This window comes from Vidua macroura, chromosome 19, assembly GCF_024509145.1.
Source record: "Vidua macroura isolate BioBank_ID:100142 chromosome 19, ASM2450914v1, whole genome shotgun sequence".
NCBI lineage: Eukaryota > Metazoa > Chordata > Aves > Passeriformes > Viduidae > Vidua > Vidua macroura.
The window spans coordinates 1,941,903-1,960,700 of record NC_071589.1 but is presented as its reverse complement, the minus strand read 5'-3'; the positions used below and the strand labels follow the sequence as shown (position 1 = coordinate 1,960,700).

The following is an 18,798-nucleotide window of genomic DNA, read 5'->3' as shown; positions in this document are numbered from 1 at the left end:
GTCTTGTCAGTTTGCCTAAATTCCGTGTTCCCACCACACCAAGCCCTTTTCTGGAGCTTTTTGTTGCCAGCACAATACTTTGGAGATTTTTAGGTCACCTGCTATCTTCACTCTTCAGTCAGAATCCAAGATCCCTCATTTGGTGAAGGAAGAAGACAAAATCTGAGCACATACCAGGGATGGTCCTTCCTTCCCCGGGAGGGAATGTATTTATGGATATTTCAGTCCCTCTCAACTGCTCCTTATTGAACTCATGCTCCATTCTCCCTCTGGACTCTCCTGCCTGCTGGCACTTCACTGCCCTCACTGAGGATCCTGCTGTCACTGTGTCACTGCTGAGGCAGCACAGAAAAAATCCACCCTCGTCCCAGATGCTGCTGGTGTCTCCAACAGAACGCATTCCTGCACAGGGCCTCTGCCACTGCTCCTGACAGCCCTTGGACAATTCCAACACTCCTTGCTTGAGCGACGTGTGGTGGCTTTCTCCAGGCTGGGAATTTTCCTTTGGGCGTCAAGGCCAGGTGAGCACAGCTCGGCTCTGGCTCCCTCTGTCCCAGCACACTGAGGCTCTCCTGGTGTCCATGCTCAGTGCCAAGGCTCAGGAACAGCCTCCCAGAAGACCTGGAGCCACTGGCCACTGTCTGTGCTTAGTGGCCCAGACTGGCACCTCACACCAATGCCTCGCACCTTTGTACCCACTGGTGTGGCCAAAGTGCTTCTTAGATTTTCAGCAAGCATCATACAGCATCCAGAAAATCCCACTGTGCTCTGTGGTGGTTATTATGTGTCTGGGGAGCTCCAAGAGCAGCTTTGAGGTTTGGATGAGCTCAAACCCGTCCCTGCCTGGGCCCAAGCAGGTGGAATGCAGATGTGCATCATTACTGTTCTGTCAGGAGCACTTTGAGTATTTCCATGAATACTCTGGCATGACTTCCCCTGGCCTTCATCCCAGCCCTGTCTCTCCTTTGGGGGCCAGGTGAGTATAAATGAAGGGCTCAGGCCTGTCTTACTGGGGGTTCCCCCTGTGCTGGCACTGCTGGGGCACCTCCAGTGCTGGGGACAGCTCTGGGACACTCAGGACAGGAAGGACATGGAGGGGCTGGAGTGTGTCCAGGGAAGGGAACGGAGCTGGGGAAGGATCTGGAGCCCCAGGAAGGGCTGAGGGAGCTGGGAAGGGGCTCAGCCTGCAGAAAAGGAGGCTCAGGGGGGACCTTGTGGCTCTGCACAGCTCCTGACAGGAGGGGACAGCCGGGGGGGGGTCGGGCTCTGCTCCAGGGAACAGGGACAGGAGGAGAGGGAACGGCCTCAGGCTGGGCCAGGGCAGGCTCAGGGTGGGCACCAGCAGGAATTTCCCCATGGAAAGGGGGCTCAGGCCTTGGAACTGCCCAGGGAGGTTTGGAGTGCCCATCCTGGAGGTGTCCAAGGAATTCCTGGAGGTGGCACTCAGAGCTCTGGGCTGGGGACAGGGTGGGGATCAGGGTGGACTCACTGGGCTGGGAGGGCTTTTCCAACCTCAGTGATTTCATGATTCTGTTAACACATAGGTGCTGCTTTTTAAAACAAATCCATTTTCCTTCGACTCCTGACACAAATCACACGTGGCCATTGCTTTGAGCGTGGTAAGGAGCCCGGGGAAAGATGGAGCGACTGCTCTGAGGAACAAGAAAAGGAAAAAAGCTGTATTTTGCCTTTATGTTTACAGCTGTGCAAGTGCCTGGAGAACGAGATGAAGCACAAACTCCCTCTCCTGGAGACACACGGCACGTTCTGTTGGAAACGGAACAGCAGGGCAGTCTGTGGGCTGTTCCGGGGGACATCTGCCAGAAAGCCTTTGTCTTGGCGTAAATCCCATGCCTCCCATCAGGAGAACGTGGTGCGGCCGAACAGCAACTCCCGCTCAACTGAGCAGAAGAGCTGGTCTGGACTCAGCCTCCCCAGGTGCTCTGCTCCAAACCTCGGCACCTGCCAGGTGTCCTTCAGAGCTGAGGCTCCCTGTACCACTCGCTCTGCTCTGTGCCTCTCACAGCAGGGAGACTCATCCTCCCCAGCTGCTCTGCTGCGGGGGGAGCAGCACAGGCAGGCTCTCCTCAGCTGGCAGACTGGCCGGGGGAGTGCTCCACTCCATGGTTGTTCCTGAAATACTCCTAGGCTGAGGCTTGGCTCCTCATTCTCTGAGTAACCACGACCTGGCTCAGCCCAGGTTTATCACAGCACGCCTGGCTGCAGGCTGTGGGTTAGACATTGAAAGATGTCCATAGGAACTGGATATTTGTTCACCTACATCTTTGCAGATGCGCTTGAGCCGTGTCTCAGGACCATTTCACCTTTAGCCCAACGGCAGTCCCTCCTTGCACACAGGTGGGCAAATACCTGGGAACCATTTCTAATTAAAGGAAAGATGTGACAAATCTGGAAACAGACACTCGGGGCTGCTGTGGAGAAGGATCCAAGGTCCCCCAGGGTCGCAGCCTGCTGTGCCTGTGGGCAGTGGGAGGTTTGGCTGTGGCAGAGCTCTGCCTGTACCCAGCACCCTGCGGCCACCAGCCCAGTGCTGACAAAAATACCAAGGGCAGGGAGCCAGCTCTGCCTTTAAGGGGGACACAAGGAGTGGGGTCTGCAGGAAAACAGAGCAAAGCCAGAGCCAACAGAAGAAAAAGACAGGAGACTCTGGCTGGTGTGTCCAGAAATCTTCCAGGAGAAACTGCTGCCATGAATGAAATTCATCTGGCCTTGAAGGACTGTAGCTGTCCCAGTGGTGAAGTCAAACAGCAAACCATGAGCAGACAGAGTGGCAAGACAAGGGTTTTAATAATGAAGGTGTTGCTGGTAACATAGGTAAGGAAATGTGCTTGCTTACAGGTTTGAAGCTGACAGCATCCCTTTAAATAAGGAAATACATTTGCTGAGAGGAGAAAGTTACCTGGAAAACTCTGTACAAGGCCACAGTGGAGCAGCTAACACTACTCTGGGTCAAGTGCTCTGAATATTCTCCACGGACTGGCTTCAAAAAAATCTCTCACTTAGAAAAAGAAATTCTTTTAAAAAAATGCAACCTGTGATTGTCTATCCTAGCAGTGCCCTGTGACATTTGTACAATAGAAAAGTGGTGCTTTAAATAGTGACTTGAAAGCTACTGCCACGTGCTTTATACAGCATGCAACAACACCAGGGACTGGGGACACTGCCCGGGCTGCAGAGCTGCCTCCCACAGTTCCAGCATCCCTGGGGAAGCGCCACGGGAGCCACGGCCAGGCTGGACCTCCTCCCAGCAGCTTCATCTCCGTGTGCTGTCCTTCCAGTAACACAAATATTAAATACACTCAGTCTGTAAATAGTTTAACAATCTTTGTCAGCAACAATATTTACTTTGGCAAAACCAGAGTTGCAATGAACAGACGTGTCCATCACAAAGTCTGCAGCAAGTTCTTTGGTGGAAGCCAAGAAGTGAAGCAAAGGCTCCTTCTTGCTAGAGCCTGAGGAAGAATATTGCACAGAGACTCCAAGGAGAAATGCTGGTGATTCCAAACGGGAGCATCACTGCGGGAGAGCTTCCTTCTCTGCCGGCTTCGGGAGAACGGGCTCCTCCGGGCTCGGTGATTCACAGCTGTTCTCCGGTAGCCTTGCTCTGGGCTGAGGGAGCAGTGACGCTGGATAAACTCAGGGAGGAGGGGCAGACTGCTGGGGATGGAGGAGGGACGGGCAGGAGGACGGAGGGGAGGATGGCAGGAGCAGGCGCTCACACAAAGCCTCGGGCACGCGAGGGCTCGCTCGGCTCTGCCCCGCTGAGCGTCCCTGCCCGCTCCCTGTCCCTGCTCCCGGATCATGCAAGGGCTGGAGATCACGCTCACCTGGCTGTGCAGAGAACAGCCCCTCCAAAGCCTGGCTGGTCCTTTCAGGCGACTTGCTCCTACCTTGGCCAAAACACATCACTCATCTCTTTGTGTGCAGCGGGGACGCGGCTGCTCCACTGGGATGCCACATCCCCGCCATTCCCGCGCCTGCATCCTGAACATCTGCCTCCAGCGTCCAGAGCTCTCTGCTCCAAGGCCACAGGCTGCAGCCTGATTCAGTTCAGAGTGCAGCCAGGACAGCTCCCGGGCTTTCAGCCCCTCAGGACATGCCAAGGTGCCACCGTGAACTCGGTGATCTCCATCTCTCATCCACCTGGAGCAGAGCTCTGCGGGGATGGGGCAATGCAGCTTTGGGCAGGAGGGAAGCAACGGCCTGGCTGTCCACAGAAGGGTGCTTGGCACCTGGCTGGGCACAGCCCCCTGCCCTTCACCCTGGCATGGGCACGGCCAAGGTGAGCCCAACAGGTCTGCCTGAAGGACTGGGAGAGGAGAGGAGAGGAGAGGAGAGGAGAGGAGAGGAGAGGAGAGGAGAGGAGAGGAGAGGAGAGGAGAGGAGAGGAGAGGAGAGGAGAGGAGAGGAGAGGAGAGGAGAGGAGAGGAGAGGAGAGGAGAGGAGAGGAGAGGAGAGGAGAGGAGAGGAGAGGAGAGGAGAGGAGAGGAGAGGAGAGGAGAGGAGAGGAGAGGAGAGGAGAGGAGAGGAGAGGAGAGGAGAGGAGAGGAGAGGAGAGGAGAGGAGAGGGCAACAGTGCACTTCCCTCTCCATGATTTCCTGTTGCCACCCAGGTGAGGTCACCTCACCACACAGTCTTGTCATGAGCTGCTCCAGTTCTCACAAGAGTGACTGCTAAAACTGGGGATGGGGAAAGATTAAAGAAGGAAAATGGAAGTTTTTGTCAATCAAAGGAAGTGTTGTTTCAGGCACTGGTGTCTTCTGTGGGGTTGTGTCAATGGAGGAAAACCGAAGTACCAGAGTTGTGCTGTCAGTTTTCAGTGACTGGAAATTCAAACAAGTTTATATGCTGGGAAAATGACTCCAGTTTTCCCTGGATGAGGCACGTTAGCCCTGCACGTTCTGTGGCACGACAGGAGCACTGTGCTGCCTGCTGCAGGCTCACAGCACCCTGCCCCAGCACGTCCCTTCACCACTGCTGCAGGTGCAGGTCCATGCTGGTGTTCAGGTTGAGGTCGGCAACATCCAGGAAATCGATGTTGAAGATGCTGGGGCCCGCGGGGGTGAGCGAGCTGAAGCCGGTGGCCGAGCTGGGGGGGGTGAGGTCCAGCCACTCCATTGTTTCCCACGGAGACTCAGTGAAACTCATTTGTAAACCGGAGCCTTCGGCGGGGGAAGGGGACAGCTGGGTTTCCATGGGCGACAGGGGAGTCTGTAAAATCTCCTGGGAGTTGAGCAGTTCATCCGCGGCTTTGCCGGAGAACCCCTCCATCATCCCTTCGAAGTGGGGCTCCTCTCCCCCCATCTTCAGCAGGGCCATCTCGCTGACCCTGCCCAGGGGGCTGTGGGCATTGAGCAGCACCTCGAGGTGGGCGTCGCTGCTGCCCGGGCAGTGCTCGAAGGGCAGCGGGGCCGAGGACGCCGGCTCGAACGGGGCAGAGCCCTTGGGCACAGAGGCACCCGAGCTCCCCGGTGACACCATTATCTGAGGTACTTTCTGCAGGCAGGACCGATCTTCCTTGGCATTGGCTGGAATTTCTGTCAACAAATGAGAGGGATTTGAGGTGCTCTGGCGGTGCCCACCGCCACAGCCCTGCAGCTGAGCTCTCGGGCATCCCTTTGGACACCTGCTCCCCACCCAGTCCCACTGGCACTGCTTGCCCACCCTCCCTGGGGGGAGCCTCGCACATTCCTGCTTCCTGACCTTGATCCCCCGGGTTTGGACGCAGTCCCTAGGGCACAAGCACTGGCAGCTGTCCCCAAGGGGCCGGGAAGGGCACAGGCAGCCCTTTGCACAGGGAAGTGCTCTGGGTGGGAGATGGCACTGGCAGCCCTGGGAACGGGGGGGACACGGGGGGCTCTGTGTGGGGAGGGGGCTGGCAGTGCTGTGCACGGGGCTCCTGCCCTGCTGCCCCTTCTCTCTGCACAGGTGACAGCCGAGCCCAGAGCACCCCACTGGGCTGGCACAGGCAGGAGCAGGCTCCAGGAGGGCCAGTGTGCTTTGGGGCTCAGTCTCAGTGGGTGCTGGCACGCAGAGGGCAGGGGAAAGCTGTACTCGAATCAGGCAGCTCTGCTGGGGGGCACTGAGCCCCACAGACCGATGCTGGCTGGAGGGGAAGCCCCAGAGGGGAAGAGGGAAGCAGAGCATACCTCCACTCTCAATCAGCACGTCCAGGAGCTCGTCCATCTGCTGACTCCGTGTCATCTGCTGCAGCAAACGACAAAGAGGAGAGGAGAGGCCATTAGGAGGACAGTCCCTCCGGCCACAAGCCAGGTAGATGGCTCTAGACCCCCAAAAAGATGGCTCTAGACCCCACCAATGGCTTCTTCCCAACACAGAAGAGAGGCCACACCAACACGGGGCTGGCAGCGGTGTTCAGGGCACTGCAGGGATGTGGCACAATCACGGAGGATCCAGGGAGAAAAGCACTCTTCCCTGCTGCCAACCCTCTGCCCTGTGGCCACCACAGCCTGCCCTGTCCCAGGGCCCTCAGGACACAACATTTTGGCCCCAGCACCTCACACTGGCACGTGCCTGCCTGCCCTCCCTGCTCCCTGCACTGCCCAGTCTCCCTCCTCTCCCTGACCAGAACCTGGAAGATCTGCACGCTGGCATAAACCCATTTTCACCCTGCCAACAGCATCACTCTACTTTCCCAAAGGCACCAGCAGTCCGAGCACCGAGGCTGCTCCCAGACTCTGATGGGAAGGAAGGTGTTCTGGGTGATGGCCAGTCCTCCCTGCAGGAGCAGCGCTCCAGGGTAAAGCTCAGGGGGCAGATGGATGAGCAGGATGAGCTTGTGACCTGGGAATGCTCAAGGGTCTGTCTCTGACACAGCACTGAGCACCCAAAGAGAGTACACTGGCACCCCAGTGGATTGGGGGTGTCAGGACCCCTGGGTGCACAGGGGACACGATCCAGCCCAGCAGGGTGTCCGACTCCTTTGTGGCACCTAGTCAGCAGCTAACCCTTCAAAAAAGCCCATTCCTCATGGAAACAGGCCTGTCCTGCCCAGAGACCCCAAAATGAGCTGCAACTCCTGCAGCTGAGTCCCACTGACTGCAAAAAGACATCATGGGCAGCCCTAGCCCTGTAGAAAACAAAAACCATGCAGTTACCTGCTTCACTGCATCCTCATAGGGTGGAGGCTGCTTTACCTCTGACAGGGCTGGGCTTGACTTACAAAAACTTGGGGATGAAATAGAAAAGTTTTGGCCTGACTGCGCAGCCATCTGCATGGGGAAATACAGGGAAACGGAGTCAATGCACGGCGGGAGGCCCGGCTCGCTCATCCCTGCTGAGGCTGGGCTGGTGCCAGGGAAAATGACAATTTTGTGGCTCAAACCAACTCAAAATGCCTGGCTTTGAGCAGGATGGAGGCAGGTGAACCAGCTCCCTGGCCCAGCTCTGAGACCCAGGCTGGCCTCTTGTCACTGCCAGACACGGTGGCACAGGACAGCCTGCTGCTCAGCCAGCTGGGGACCTGCAGGACAAGGGGAAGGCAGAGATGCTGCTGGTGGTCAGCTGTGCTTGGCTAGTGATGAGGCACCTCCCCAGCCACCCTCAGCCCCCCCCCATCACCACCTGGTTGGGGGCATCTCACACAGCTCAGGCCAGGGGAGGTCACTCGGAAGAGGGAAATCTCTGCCTGTGCCAAACACCTGCATGTCTCTGCCAACTTTTTGCCAGGTTCCCCTTCCAGGATGGATGGCATTTGAAGCACAGTGCCTGTCAGCTGCTATCCCCATCACCTCCAGGCCCTTGTGTGTCCTTCCCCACTGCCTGGCCATGGCCTTGTCCCACAAAAACCAGCACCAGGGGATTGTCCCTCCACGTGGGTTGGATCCAGGGCAGCAGCGAGGTCACTCTGCCTGGCCAGGCACATCCTGGCCACCTTTCTGTGGAAGGGAGCTGGAAGGAACACCACCCCTGGCTCATGGGAAACAGCACTGCAGTGCTGGGCACAAAGGAAGAGCTCTTGCTGAAGAAGGACCCTCACCCCTGGGAGTCCCTTGCAGGCAGCAGAGGGATGTGCAGGATGGGTGGTGTTGGAGTTGGGATGAGCTGCAGGACACAATGGGACCATCCCCCCGCCCTTGGGCAGTGAGGGAGCAGCTGGAGATGCCCCTGTGGTGTCTCTGCTCCCTCCTGAGCCTCACTGACCACTGTCCAGCTGCCCAGAGCAGCCCTGCTGCCTCTTGGCTATCAGCTCACAGCACTGTCCCACTGTGCCCAGGGCTCTGCTGCAGTGCCCAGTTCACCTGCAGAGCCCCAGTGCCAGGCTCAGCCCCTGCATCCCCTGCTCCCCACTCACCCCAACCAGCGCTGCCATCACCCCTGCTCCTCACCCCTGCAGCAGCCCCACTGCCCTCCATGCCCATTCCACTGGCAGCTCTGCCTCTGCCCCTCCTCACCCTGAACTGCTGCCCTTTCCCACCTCACTGGCCACGCTGTTTGCCAACTGCCCACGGCACCTACCCTGCTGTGCTGCCGAGCCCCACTTTGTGCCACTGTGCAGGGCTGCACCCCAATGCCTGCTCGGGGCCACTGCAGCTGGGCTGGGAGAGCCCAGCCCTGGCACGGGCTGTCCCCCACACCCAGCCTGCCCTGCCACACCCCTGTGTGCACACCTTGCACCCCTGTGCTTGGCACAGGCCACTGAAAGGTGCTGCTGCTGCTGCCTGGGCAGCCCTGCGAGGGCACTGGGGTTGTGATCAGCAGCACCTTGTGCCGTTTTGTGCAGCGTGTCCCCCTCCCCAGGTGTTTGTACCTGTCCAGAGGGCTGAGTGAGCAGTGGTGGCTGCTGAGGACAGCTCTGTGCTGGGCTAGTGGCCTGGTGGGGAGGCACAAGCTCTCTCTGCAGACCTCCACGGCCAGCCCTGCTCCAGCTTCCTGAGAAAAAGCTTTCCCGGGGCAACTGCTCTCCTCCAACTCAGTGGTGAAAATCCCTCACACACTGCTGGGAGCCACAATGGCTTGGCAGGATGCTGGGAAGCCCTGCAGCCCTGCAGCAGGGTCTCCCAGGGGTGTAGGAACTGTGCCAGGGCTCTCCCAGGACCTGAGGGATCCACGTTGGTGCCTCCCTGCTGCGTACAGAGCTGTGCCAGGGCTCCATGGGGCACGGGCAGCTGTGCCAGGACTCCCCCAAGGGCAGAACAAGCTGTGCCAGGACTCCCCCTGAGGGGAGAGGCAGCTGGGTTTGGGCTCTTTTAGGGTAGAAGAAGCTGTGCCAGTGCTCCCCCAGGGAAGTGGGAGCTTGCCAGGACTCCTCCAGGGGCAGAGAGAGCTGTGCCAGGGCTCCCCAGGGCAGAGGGAACTGTGCCAGGGCTCCCCAGGGCAGAGGGAACTGTGCCAGGGCTCCCCAGGGCAGAGGATGCTCTGCCAGGACTCTCTTGGGACACGGGCAGCTTTGCCAGTGCTCACCTAGGGGCACACAGAGCAGTGTGGGGGTCCCCTGGGGAGGAGGGGAGTTGTGCCAGGGCTTCCTCAGGGCAGCAGGAGCTGTGCCAGGGCTCCATGGGGCACGAGAGCTGTGCTCTGGCCCCTCCAGGGAACTGGCTGCGTTGGCAGGGCTGCCCAGGAGAAACCCTGCGAAGGACCCTGCAGTGCTATCAGCTTCCATCCCATTGCCCATCTGGGATACCTTCTGCCCTTCCAGGCAGCCCCGGGCCCAGGGGAAAGGCTTCCCCCGTGTGGGTGTGGCCCCGGGGGGGTGCGGGCTGGCACTCACCGGCGCTGGGCGGAGGCAGCTGCTGCCCGGGGGGGACCCGCTGCGGCCCTCGGGGGACACCGGGAGCAGGTAGTGGCTGTTGGGGGACGGTGGCAGGCTGATGTGCTGGGGGCTCTTTGCAGCGCCCAGGGGAGAGTGCTGCGGGGAGCACTGCGGGCTCAGGAATGTCGAGGAGGTGATGGTGCTCTGCCCTGCGGGCTCCAAGCAGTGGCTGTTTACAATGTGGGGCACCTGTGGCACCCCACAGTTACTCAGCTTATCCGAGCTGCCGGCCTGGCCTTTCAGGGCCATTTGTTTGGATGCAAATGGACAGCTGGACACGGTGTTTTCTTGCTTGATGGGGACACCAAAGAAATGCTGGGCAGGCTGCTGCTTCTCCTCAAGGCCATTGCTTCTCTTTCGCTTCTGGAGCTGCATCCGCAGCTCTTCCACCTGCCTCTGCTCCTGCTGCAGCTTCCACGTCAGTTCATTGATGACCTTCTGCTTCTCCACCAGCATCTTGTCTTTCTCTGTGTCTATTCCTTCCAGTTCCAGCTGGATGCTCCCTCCATTCATGCTGCTCATGAGGCTTTCCTCAGCGCTGCCATGAACCGGTGATGGCTGGAGACCAAACTGTGGAGAAGACATGGGCCCGTCGTTGAAGGTGTCTGGCAAAGAGCCGCTCACAGAGAGGTCAGAGGAGGCGGGCGAGATGGGCGGGGTGGAGCTGGTGCTGCCAAAGTGATAGAAGCCGTTTGACAACATGCTGGTGGAGGACTGGGACTGGTAGCTGGACAGGGTGCTCGTTGGAGTGACTGGGAAGGTGACGGTGGTGATCTCGCTGAAGCTGGGCACCGTGCTGCTGCTGCACTCCTGGAAGGGCCGCAGCCGCTCCATCAGCGCCGTTTTGGTACCCGACACGGGCAGGCCTCGTATTCGGAGCTGCTGCCTCAGCTCCGACACCTGGAAGGAAAATCACTCGTGCTCAGTCTCAGTGGCAGAACGGCCCCTTAGAAACACAGTGCTTTTGTCAAGGAGTGTCAGATCACAGGCTCACAGCTTCCAGCTTTAAAGCTCTGACCCCCCAGGTGCCCCCTGTCTCACCTGCAGTCACCACAGTCACCGTGCACAGGCCTGACCACTGCGCATCCCGCAGAATCTCAACCTTTCCTAACAGGAAAATCTTCCTCCGAGAACTGTGACTCCTCTCCATGAACCAGCAGCGGTCCTTGGGTCAGGGAAGCAACTCAGGATTCCCTTGCCAGCAGTAGATTTCTCCATGAGCAGAGGACTTCAGCACAGACCAGGAGCCAGCTGACAGCTCAGAGACTGTGACACCTTGGAGCCACATGCTCTATGCTCAGGCACATGATTCAGTCACCTGAGCTGGGGCAAATTCATCTGTTTCCACCTCGGGGCTGCCCCCAGGTCTCTGCTCCTGGAAGGATTTGGCCTTCCCCATGACTGAGGGTCCATTAGCAAAGTATAAAAGAATAGCTGATATGAGGGATTCTCCCCATGCCCTTTCTTGCCTACATGAGAGGGACTCAAAACAGTGCATGTAGCAGGAGGTACCTGCTCATGCAGAGAGCTGAGCTGGCCTGGCTGAGCAGCTGAGTCACTGATGGGGGGGGGGCATGCTGCCCTACTGGCCTCTGGCTGGTCTGTCAGAGCATCCACAATGTCAAAACCACACAGGGATGGAGCCAGGAGCTGCAGGAGGCAGCAGCTCAGATCATCTTTTAGCCTGACCCGCAGCCTCCCCAGGCTACACCTTTGGTTTGCTGATACACAGAGCAGTGCTCCCCTCACCACCTGCACAGCAGCAAGCCCCCATGTTCAGAACCTCCCCAGTGACCAAGCCCTGCCCCAGGGTGCTGTGCTGAACTCCTGGGTGGCTCAGAGCACGGAGGTGCAGGTGTGCTGATCTGTAACACGGCCCCTCCCAGCCTGTGGCACTCCCCTGACACACTCAGGCTGTGACATTCTGCCCCTGCAGTGACAAAGTTTGCACTCACTTTGAGATCATCCAGGTTGGATGGCAGAGGGCCTGGCTTGATAGACGAGACACAAGTCTGGCCTGAAAAGGTGGTTTTCACTGGAGAAAGAGGGGTGTTGTTGCCAGAAGTTGATGAAGAATTTGAACTTTTGACCATTTGCTCATTTGATTGCCTGAAATAACAAAGGAGATTTGGGGTAACCTGTCTGTTCCCCCAGGGTCTTTGTGCCCAGCATCCCATCCCTCTGCTCCCCTGGGTCTGCCATCTCCTATGTGAGACTTTAGGATGGCCAAGGAAAACCAGGCTGGGCTGTAGAGGATTGCTGGTGTCCCACCAGCAGGTCACAGGTGCCCTGGCCAGTATGCAAAGCCCAGAATGGTTTGGAAGGAGTCTGTGCTGTTCCCAAGCTTTTCTGTTTCGGTGCCGTGCACACAAATGGATACAGAGGGGAAAGCCTGGAGAGAAACAGGACTAAGTCCCGCTGCTGGCACAGTGCCACTCACTTTAGCTGTCCTTGGTGCATCCCAGGATAGCTGAAGTGCTGCTGCTGCTGCTGCTGCTGCTGGCTGAGGATCTGGAGCTGCAGGAAGAGCTGCTGCTGCTGGAGCAGTCTGGCATATGCAGAATCCATGGGTGGAGGGGACTTCTCTGCTTTCTGGTCTGGGGGGATGTACTGGTGGTACTTGAGCTTCTTCACTTTGGGCTTGGTGTCTTTGGGCTTCTTGTGACGGTTCTTGCTGTCACTGGATGATTTGGACTGTTGGAAGGAAGGAAAGGAATGAGGTGTGAGAGGAGCTCCTGTCATCCCCATGGGACCTCAGAGGCCTGGAACAGACAAAGGCAGCTCGTGCTGGCACCTTGACACTCCAGCTCCAAGACCTGCTGAGCCAGGATGTGGGGGACTCCCTTGGCACTGCGCCCCATCTCAGCTGTGCTGGAGAGCACATGAGATGACAATGACCCTCCCTGCCCGCAAGGAACTCCAGTGTGGCCTGCTGTCTCCTCCTGCTCCCAGCCCCAGGGGACGTTTTCAGTGCAGCACTCAAGCAGCTGCCTCTAGCAAGGTGTATTGCTGCATCTTGTGCCATTACACAATTAATTTGTGTTTCTGACGCAAGGTTGTCTGCCTGAATTTTTCAAAGCCTTTAAGGCCAGGCACCCGGAGCTTTGACACATTTGGGGCGCAGCACATGGGCACTCCAGGCTTGGGTGCCCTGGGCTGGCTCCTCCCCGGAGGAGCGGCATTACCTTCACGGCAGAGGGCACCGGCAGCGTCGGGCTCTCCTGCCCCGCCGGCTGCTTGGGGCTGTGGCACTGGCTGCCCTGCCCCGGGGCAGTGTCCGCAGCGTGGCCATCGGCACTGGGGGGACGATCCTGCAAGGGAGAGGTGAGAGGGGCTGTGGGGCCGGAGCCAGGGGCTGCCCAGCCTGGGCTGGGGAATCCTGGTACCCCGTTTCCTCACCCCATGTTGTTCCAAATCCCCACAGATGCCTCAGTGCATCCCAGCCCCGTCATGTCTATTCCAGCCACACCCTCAGGCTATCCCAGTCCTTTCCCAGTCCTCTGCCTCCACAATCCTTGGTTTTCCAGCCCTCCCAGTTTCACCTGAGCCACGTATCCTTGCTCACAGCTGGTCCCTCAGTATCCTCCAGACCAGCCCAGTCTTCCCAGCTAATATCAATGAATGGCCACAATCCTTTTAGTTCTCCCCCACCCCAGTCTGCCCCGGTTCTTCCCTTTCTCCCTCGTCCATCCCAGCCCCTGCAGTGTGCCTCAGTCCACTCCAGTTCCCCCATTACCCCCAGTCCTCCCGTTCCCCCAGCCTCGCCATTCCCTCAATTTCCCCCCAGTTCCCCCATTCCCCCAGCCTCCACATTCCCCCGGCTTTCCCCAGTCCCCCCATTCCCCCAGCCTCCACATTCCCCCAGTTTTCTCCAGTTTCCCTCAGTTTCCCCCCAGTTTTCCCCAGTTTCCCCCCAGTTTTCCCCAGTTTTCCCCAGTTTCCCCCAGTCCCTCGCTCCACCCCGGCCCGGCGCTCCCCGGCGCTGCAGTGCCCGCGCCGGCCGGCAGTGGGCGCGCCGGCGCCGCGCAGCGCGGTCCGCCCGCGGGCCACAGAATGACAGAAAATGACCCAAAATGTCACAGAATCACAGAATTAACCCGGCTGGAAAAGACATTTGAGATCATCGAGTCCAATCTGTCACCTAACACCACCCTGCCAACCAAACCACGGCACTGAGTGCTACGTCCCGGCTCTTCTTAAACACCTCCAGGGATGGTGAGTCCAGCACCTCCCCGGGCAGCCCATTCCAACGCCCAACCACTCTTTCAGTGAAGAATTTCTTCCTAATCTCCAACCTGAACTTCCCCTGGCGCAGCTGAAGGCTCCTGTCCTGTCATTGTTCCCTGGGAGCAGAGCCCGACCCCACCGGGCTGCACCCTCCTGTCACGGAGTTGTACAGAGTGATGAGGTCTCCCCTGAGCCTCCTCTTCTCCAGGATAAAACAACCCCAGCTCCCTCAGCCGCTCCTCACAGGACTTGTGCTCCAGACCCCTCACCAGCCTTGCTGCCCTTCTCTGGACACGCTCCAGCCCCTCCACATCCTTCCTAAACTGCCCAGAACTGGACACGGCACTCGAGGCGCTGCCTCACCCGTGCCGAGCGCAGGGCAGGAATCTGCCCCTCGGCCCGGCGCGTCCCTCGTGTGCTCCCTCCCGTGTGCCGCACGGGTGTCCCCTGTCCCCCCGCATCTCCCCGGCTCCGGGACGGCTCGCCCTACCTGAGGAGCCCCGGCAGGGCCGGCGGGGGGCGGCTCCGGGGCCTTGGAGCCGGGGGGCGGCTCGGCGGGGCCCGGGGAGCCGCGGCTGCGGGGCCGCTCCGGGGACAGCCCGTCGTTGCTGCTGTCCTCCTCGAAGGCGAAGGCGTCGCTCTGCCGGGGAAAGCCGCCCTGGGTGCCTGCGGGGGCAGAGGGGCGACGGTCAGAGCCTGCGGGGAGCGACGGGGGCACGGGGTGAGCCTCGGGGGGACCTCGGCCGCGCCCGCCGCCCCCTGCCCGGCCGTGGGTGGGCGGCACACGGGTGCCCGGGGGGCTCGGCCACCTCCGGGGCTGCCCCGCGGCTGGGGGAGAGCAAGGCGAGCCATGGACAGGGAGAGAGGAGGGGTCTGAGGAACCGGGACCATGGCCCTTGTTCCTTGGGACAGGGAGAGAGGAGGGCTTGGAGAAACGGGGACCATGGCCCTTGTTCCATGGGACAAGGAGAGAGGAGGGCTTGGAGGAGCCACAACCATGGCCCTTGTTCCTTGGGATAGGGAGAAAGGAGGGCTTCGAGAAACGGGGACCATGGCCCTTGTTCCTTGGGACAGGGAGAGAGGAGAGGCCTGAGGAGCCAGGACCATGGCCCTTGTTCCTTGGGATAGGGACAGGGACAGAGGAGGGCTTGGAGAGACAGGGACCATGGCCCTTGTTCCTTGGGACAGAGAGAGAGGAGGGCTTGGAGGAGCCACAACCATGGCCCTTGTTGCTTGGGACAGGGAGAGAGGACAGGTTGGAGAACCAGGGACCGTGGCCCTTGTTCCTTGGGATAGGGAGAGAGGAGAGGTCTGAGGAGCTGCGACCATGGCCCTTGTTCCTTGGGATAGGGAGAGAGGAATGGCTGGAGAAACCAGGACCATGCCCCTTGTTCCTTGGGATAGGGAGAGAGGAGGGCTTGGAGGAGCCCAGCCCGCCAGCAGGGCCAGTGTGGACAGGTGGGACTGGTGCAGGAGGGGCTCTGCCTTGCAGCCCCTCCACTGGGCTGGGGTGGGAGAGGGGCACGGATCGCCCTCCCTGAGCTGAGCACCCCGGCTGAACACCCACACCACACATGGGACTCTGTCCTCAGCAGAAAGAGTGAGGTTGAAATCAGCTCGGAATGTGATCCATCTGCTCACAGCACGAGAGCCAGCAAGAGTGGATGTGGCTGCAGGTGCACAGAGGCTCCCACATGCCGTGTCTGTGCACAGGTTTCACCCACAGGACACGGTTCAAACCATTTCTGCTGCCTGCCCGACAGCCCCAGGCTGCGCCGCCTGCACAGCTCCTGCACTGTTATCTCCTAGTCAGATGGGCACGGGCTCTTGACCCCGAGGTTTGATGATAAATAAAGTGCTGAGAAAAAAAGGTCTCATGTGAGCCTCAGGAGAGCTGCAGGTGGGGGTAGAGGAAGGAGCAGCGTGGCCACACTCGTAATCTCCTCGTGCTCATGTCTGGCATTTGTCAGGCAGCTTGGCACGCTGATAGTGAGGTGACAAATGGGGAAATAGGAAGGGCCCGGGGACAAGCTTCCACCTGTCCCTGCTGCTGGTCTAGCAATGTGCACCTTCTCAACGACACGCACCTCCTGCTCTGACCCCTGCCCCTATCTGAGAGATAAGGGTTATCTCCACTCCCTGTGGCTGCTGGTGCCAGGGTGGGCGAGGACAGAGCCCTGGCTCCCTGCCTGAGCTGCTGCCCAGACATGGGCTGGGGAAATGAGATCAGCTGTGTTCAACTTGCTGTCCCTGGAAAGAGGGTCTGTGTCCTCTCCATCCTCTCCATCAGAGGCAGCACCCAAACAGGTCCCTGAGGAGCTGCAGCATTGCATGGGCCAACTGGGCTGCATGGGAGCTGCATGGCTGCAGGCCAGCGTGGACATCCCCTCTTGGGAAAAATGACTCCAAGCAAGGGGGCCTTGTGGATCTGCAGGGCTCCTGCTGCGCTGGCAGGGGAGCGTGTGTTGGGAAGTGGTGCCAAAGCTGGGAGCACAAGGGACCTTCAGGACACAGCGACAGCCCAGAGCACGACAGGAATGTGCTGCATCCTGCTGCTTGATACCGCAGGGCTGTGCCAATGGGGAATGCTTCCCTTATCTGTCCTGCTCTCACCCAGCCCGGCCTGAGCGTATTGTTTCTCGATCCCGTGTCCCTGCTGTAATCTCAGGCAGGATGGTGTTTGCTCGGGGCTGTTTCTAATGCACTGGGTATTGTCCTCTTGAGCGCATTGGACAAAGTGATGACAAGGACCTGGTAAAAAAAGTTCCTTGTATCACTGCTCAGCTATGCAGGGCACTGGCGGCCTCCTGTCACTGGGACGTTTGGGCTTTCGGTTGGGGTCTGGCACTTTCTGTTCACCCTGCCGGAGGTGATTAGAGGAACACGTCAGCTGAACTTTCCACTGTATAAACAGTTGAGATTCCAAGGTTAAAGTAAAATGATTTTAAACCCTGTCATCTTTCTGGTATTGCAAAAACAAAAGGCTTAACGTTCAGAAGTGCCAGTACTCATCTCCGCTCTGTGTTCGGCTCTTTGCCCCAAACTGTGAGTACCTCAAGGTGCCTCTGACTGCAAAAAATGAGCTTGAGGATCCTTCAACTTGAGGCTTTCTTCTGCAGAAACCTGAGGGCTGGGATGGTGTTCCTGGTGCAGCTGCACCACCTTCTTCTCATGGCACCCTGTGGTACCAAGCAACTTCATGTTGGGCCCTAATGTCCTGCATGTTGCACCCTAAATGGGATGAAACTGGCTTACAAGGACACGTTTTTCCCCAGCAATGTGATAGAAGAGAATTGTGAAAGGGAGAAATTTAAAACTGAACAAATAATTTTTAAGCCAGACTTTTTGTTTTTAACAGTTTGGTCCCGTAAATCTCTGTTTACCATGAGCTCCTGACAAGACAGCAGGAGAGACGCTCTATTCAAGACTCAAGCTCATTCCCCAGCCTCCAAACCTCAGCTCCAGGGGATAAAGTCATGCTCACACTGCCCTAAATGTTTATTAAGGGGGGGGGGGATTTTTTGAAACTTTTTTTTTCCCCACTGTTCTATCCTTTAGTAAGTGGCTGGGGAGATTTTACTTGAACTCTTCTTAAAAATTCCTCTTCAGGCAGAGTCCTGGAACATTTCACCTTCAAAGAGGAGAGCTGCAACACGCTGGGAATGGAGCAGCTCCAGGGCCAGGCTGGAGAAGCTGCTGTACATACACAGCCTGCATTTCACAGCCTCCAAACCAAGAGCAGGAATAGTTGTGGGGCAGGACAGAGCAGTATCTGAGCCTGGAATATTTCATGTCATTTAAGATGGTTTCTGAGATGAAATGAAAATCAAAGTGCTTCCTGTTTCAACTCTCATTTTTGGCATTTCTCCTGTCACTCCAAGAGCCTTTCTGCCCCAAAACCCTGCCATTGTCCCCAGCCTGCTCTGAGCTCTAGAACAGACCCTTCAAATGGAATTATGCCAATGGAAACAATCCCATTAACTGAGGAACTGTGAGCAACAGAACAAGCAGCTTCCAGGGGCAGAGCAGCTCTCAGTGCCTCATTGGAGACCTGAAAACCAGTTTGGACATGTGGGGGCAGCCCCAGACTTCAAAAATACAGGTTGCTGCCCTGTCACTGCAGGACCCTGCTGGCTTTCCTGCTCCTTCCTCTGCTTTCGGATCTCCCTGTCCTGGCACGGGGCCCTGGTGAAATTTGAGTCACCTTTCTGCTCTGTGTTGGCTGCCACACCAGCATCCCTGCAGCAGCGTGGGGGAAGTAATTGTGGATGGTTCTTCCTCCCTCCTCTGGTGGCAGGAGGTGATGGAGGAAAACCAAACTTAGGCATAAAGCAAGTGGTGGGTCCTGGCTGGTAGGAGTGTGCCCTGTTTGGGGGTGCAGGCCCCTGCTCATATTCTCCAGCAATTTAGCACCCCAAGGATGCTCCACACCCCAGGGATGCAGCATCCTGCTCTGCTGGGTCCTGCACACCACCAGCAGCAGTGGTAAAAAATAAAAGAGAACCCTCAGCCCTCCTGAACCAGGGCCACTCCACCCCCATTTAGTGGGGATGAGAGAGCTTGGCAGAGCACGAGGGGGAGAATCTGGGCTGGTCTCACAACCAACCCTTGTGCACTCAGGTTCTCTCCCATGCTGAAGGAAGGAGTGTCCCCTCTGCAACAGCATCACTTCTGTGCTCAAAGCCTTGGGAGGGAAGGGGTGTAGGAAGGGAGGTTATTTCTGGGGGAATGTGGCTGAGCACTGGTGCATGTTTCAGTGTCACTGCTCTAAGATGAG

The 18,798-nt window shown here is 58.3% G+C and overlaps 1 protein-coding gene across 1 annotated transcript in view; it reads right to left on the bottom strand.

Annotated features, from left to right (window-relative positions):
* Nucleotides 1–4,579: 4,579 nt before the first annotated feature.
* MYOCD (myocardin) overlaps nucleotides 4,580–18,798 on the bottom strand; it is a 34,491-nt gene continuing 20,272 nt past the window's right edge. Inside the window, exons 6-12 of the mRNA XM_053994674.1 lie at nucleotides 14,512–14,687; nucleotides 12,980–13,105; nucleotides 12,235–12,488; nucleotides 11,750–11,903; nucleotides 9,753–10,694; nucleotides 6,172–6,229; nucleotides 4,580–5,559 (exon numbers count right to left, since the gene is read on the bottom strand). Coding sequence (XP_053850649.1) covers nucleotides 4,991–5,559; nucleotides 6,172–6,229; nucleotides 9,753–10,694; nucleotides 11,750–11,903; nucleotides 12,235–12,488; nucleotides 12,980–13,105; nucleotides 14,512–14,687 — 2,279 coding nt within the window. The 3' untranslated portion in view covers nucleotides 4,580–4,990. The remainder of the gene's footprint in view (nucleotides 5,560–6,171; nucleotides 6,230–9,752; nucleotides 10,695–11,749; nucleotides 11,904–12,234; nucleotides 12,489–12,979; nucleotides 13,106–14,511; nucleotides 14,688–18,798) is intronic.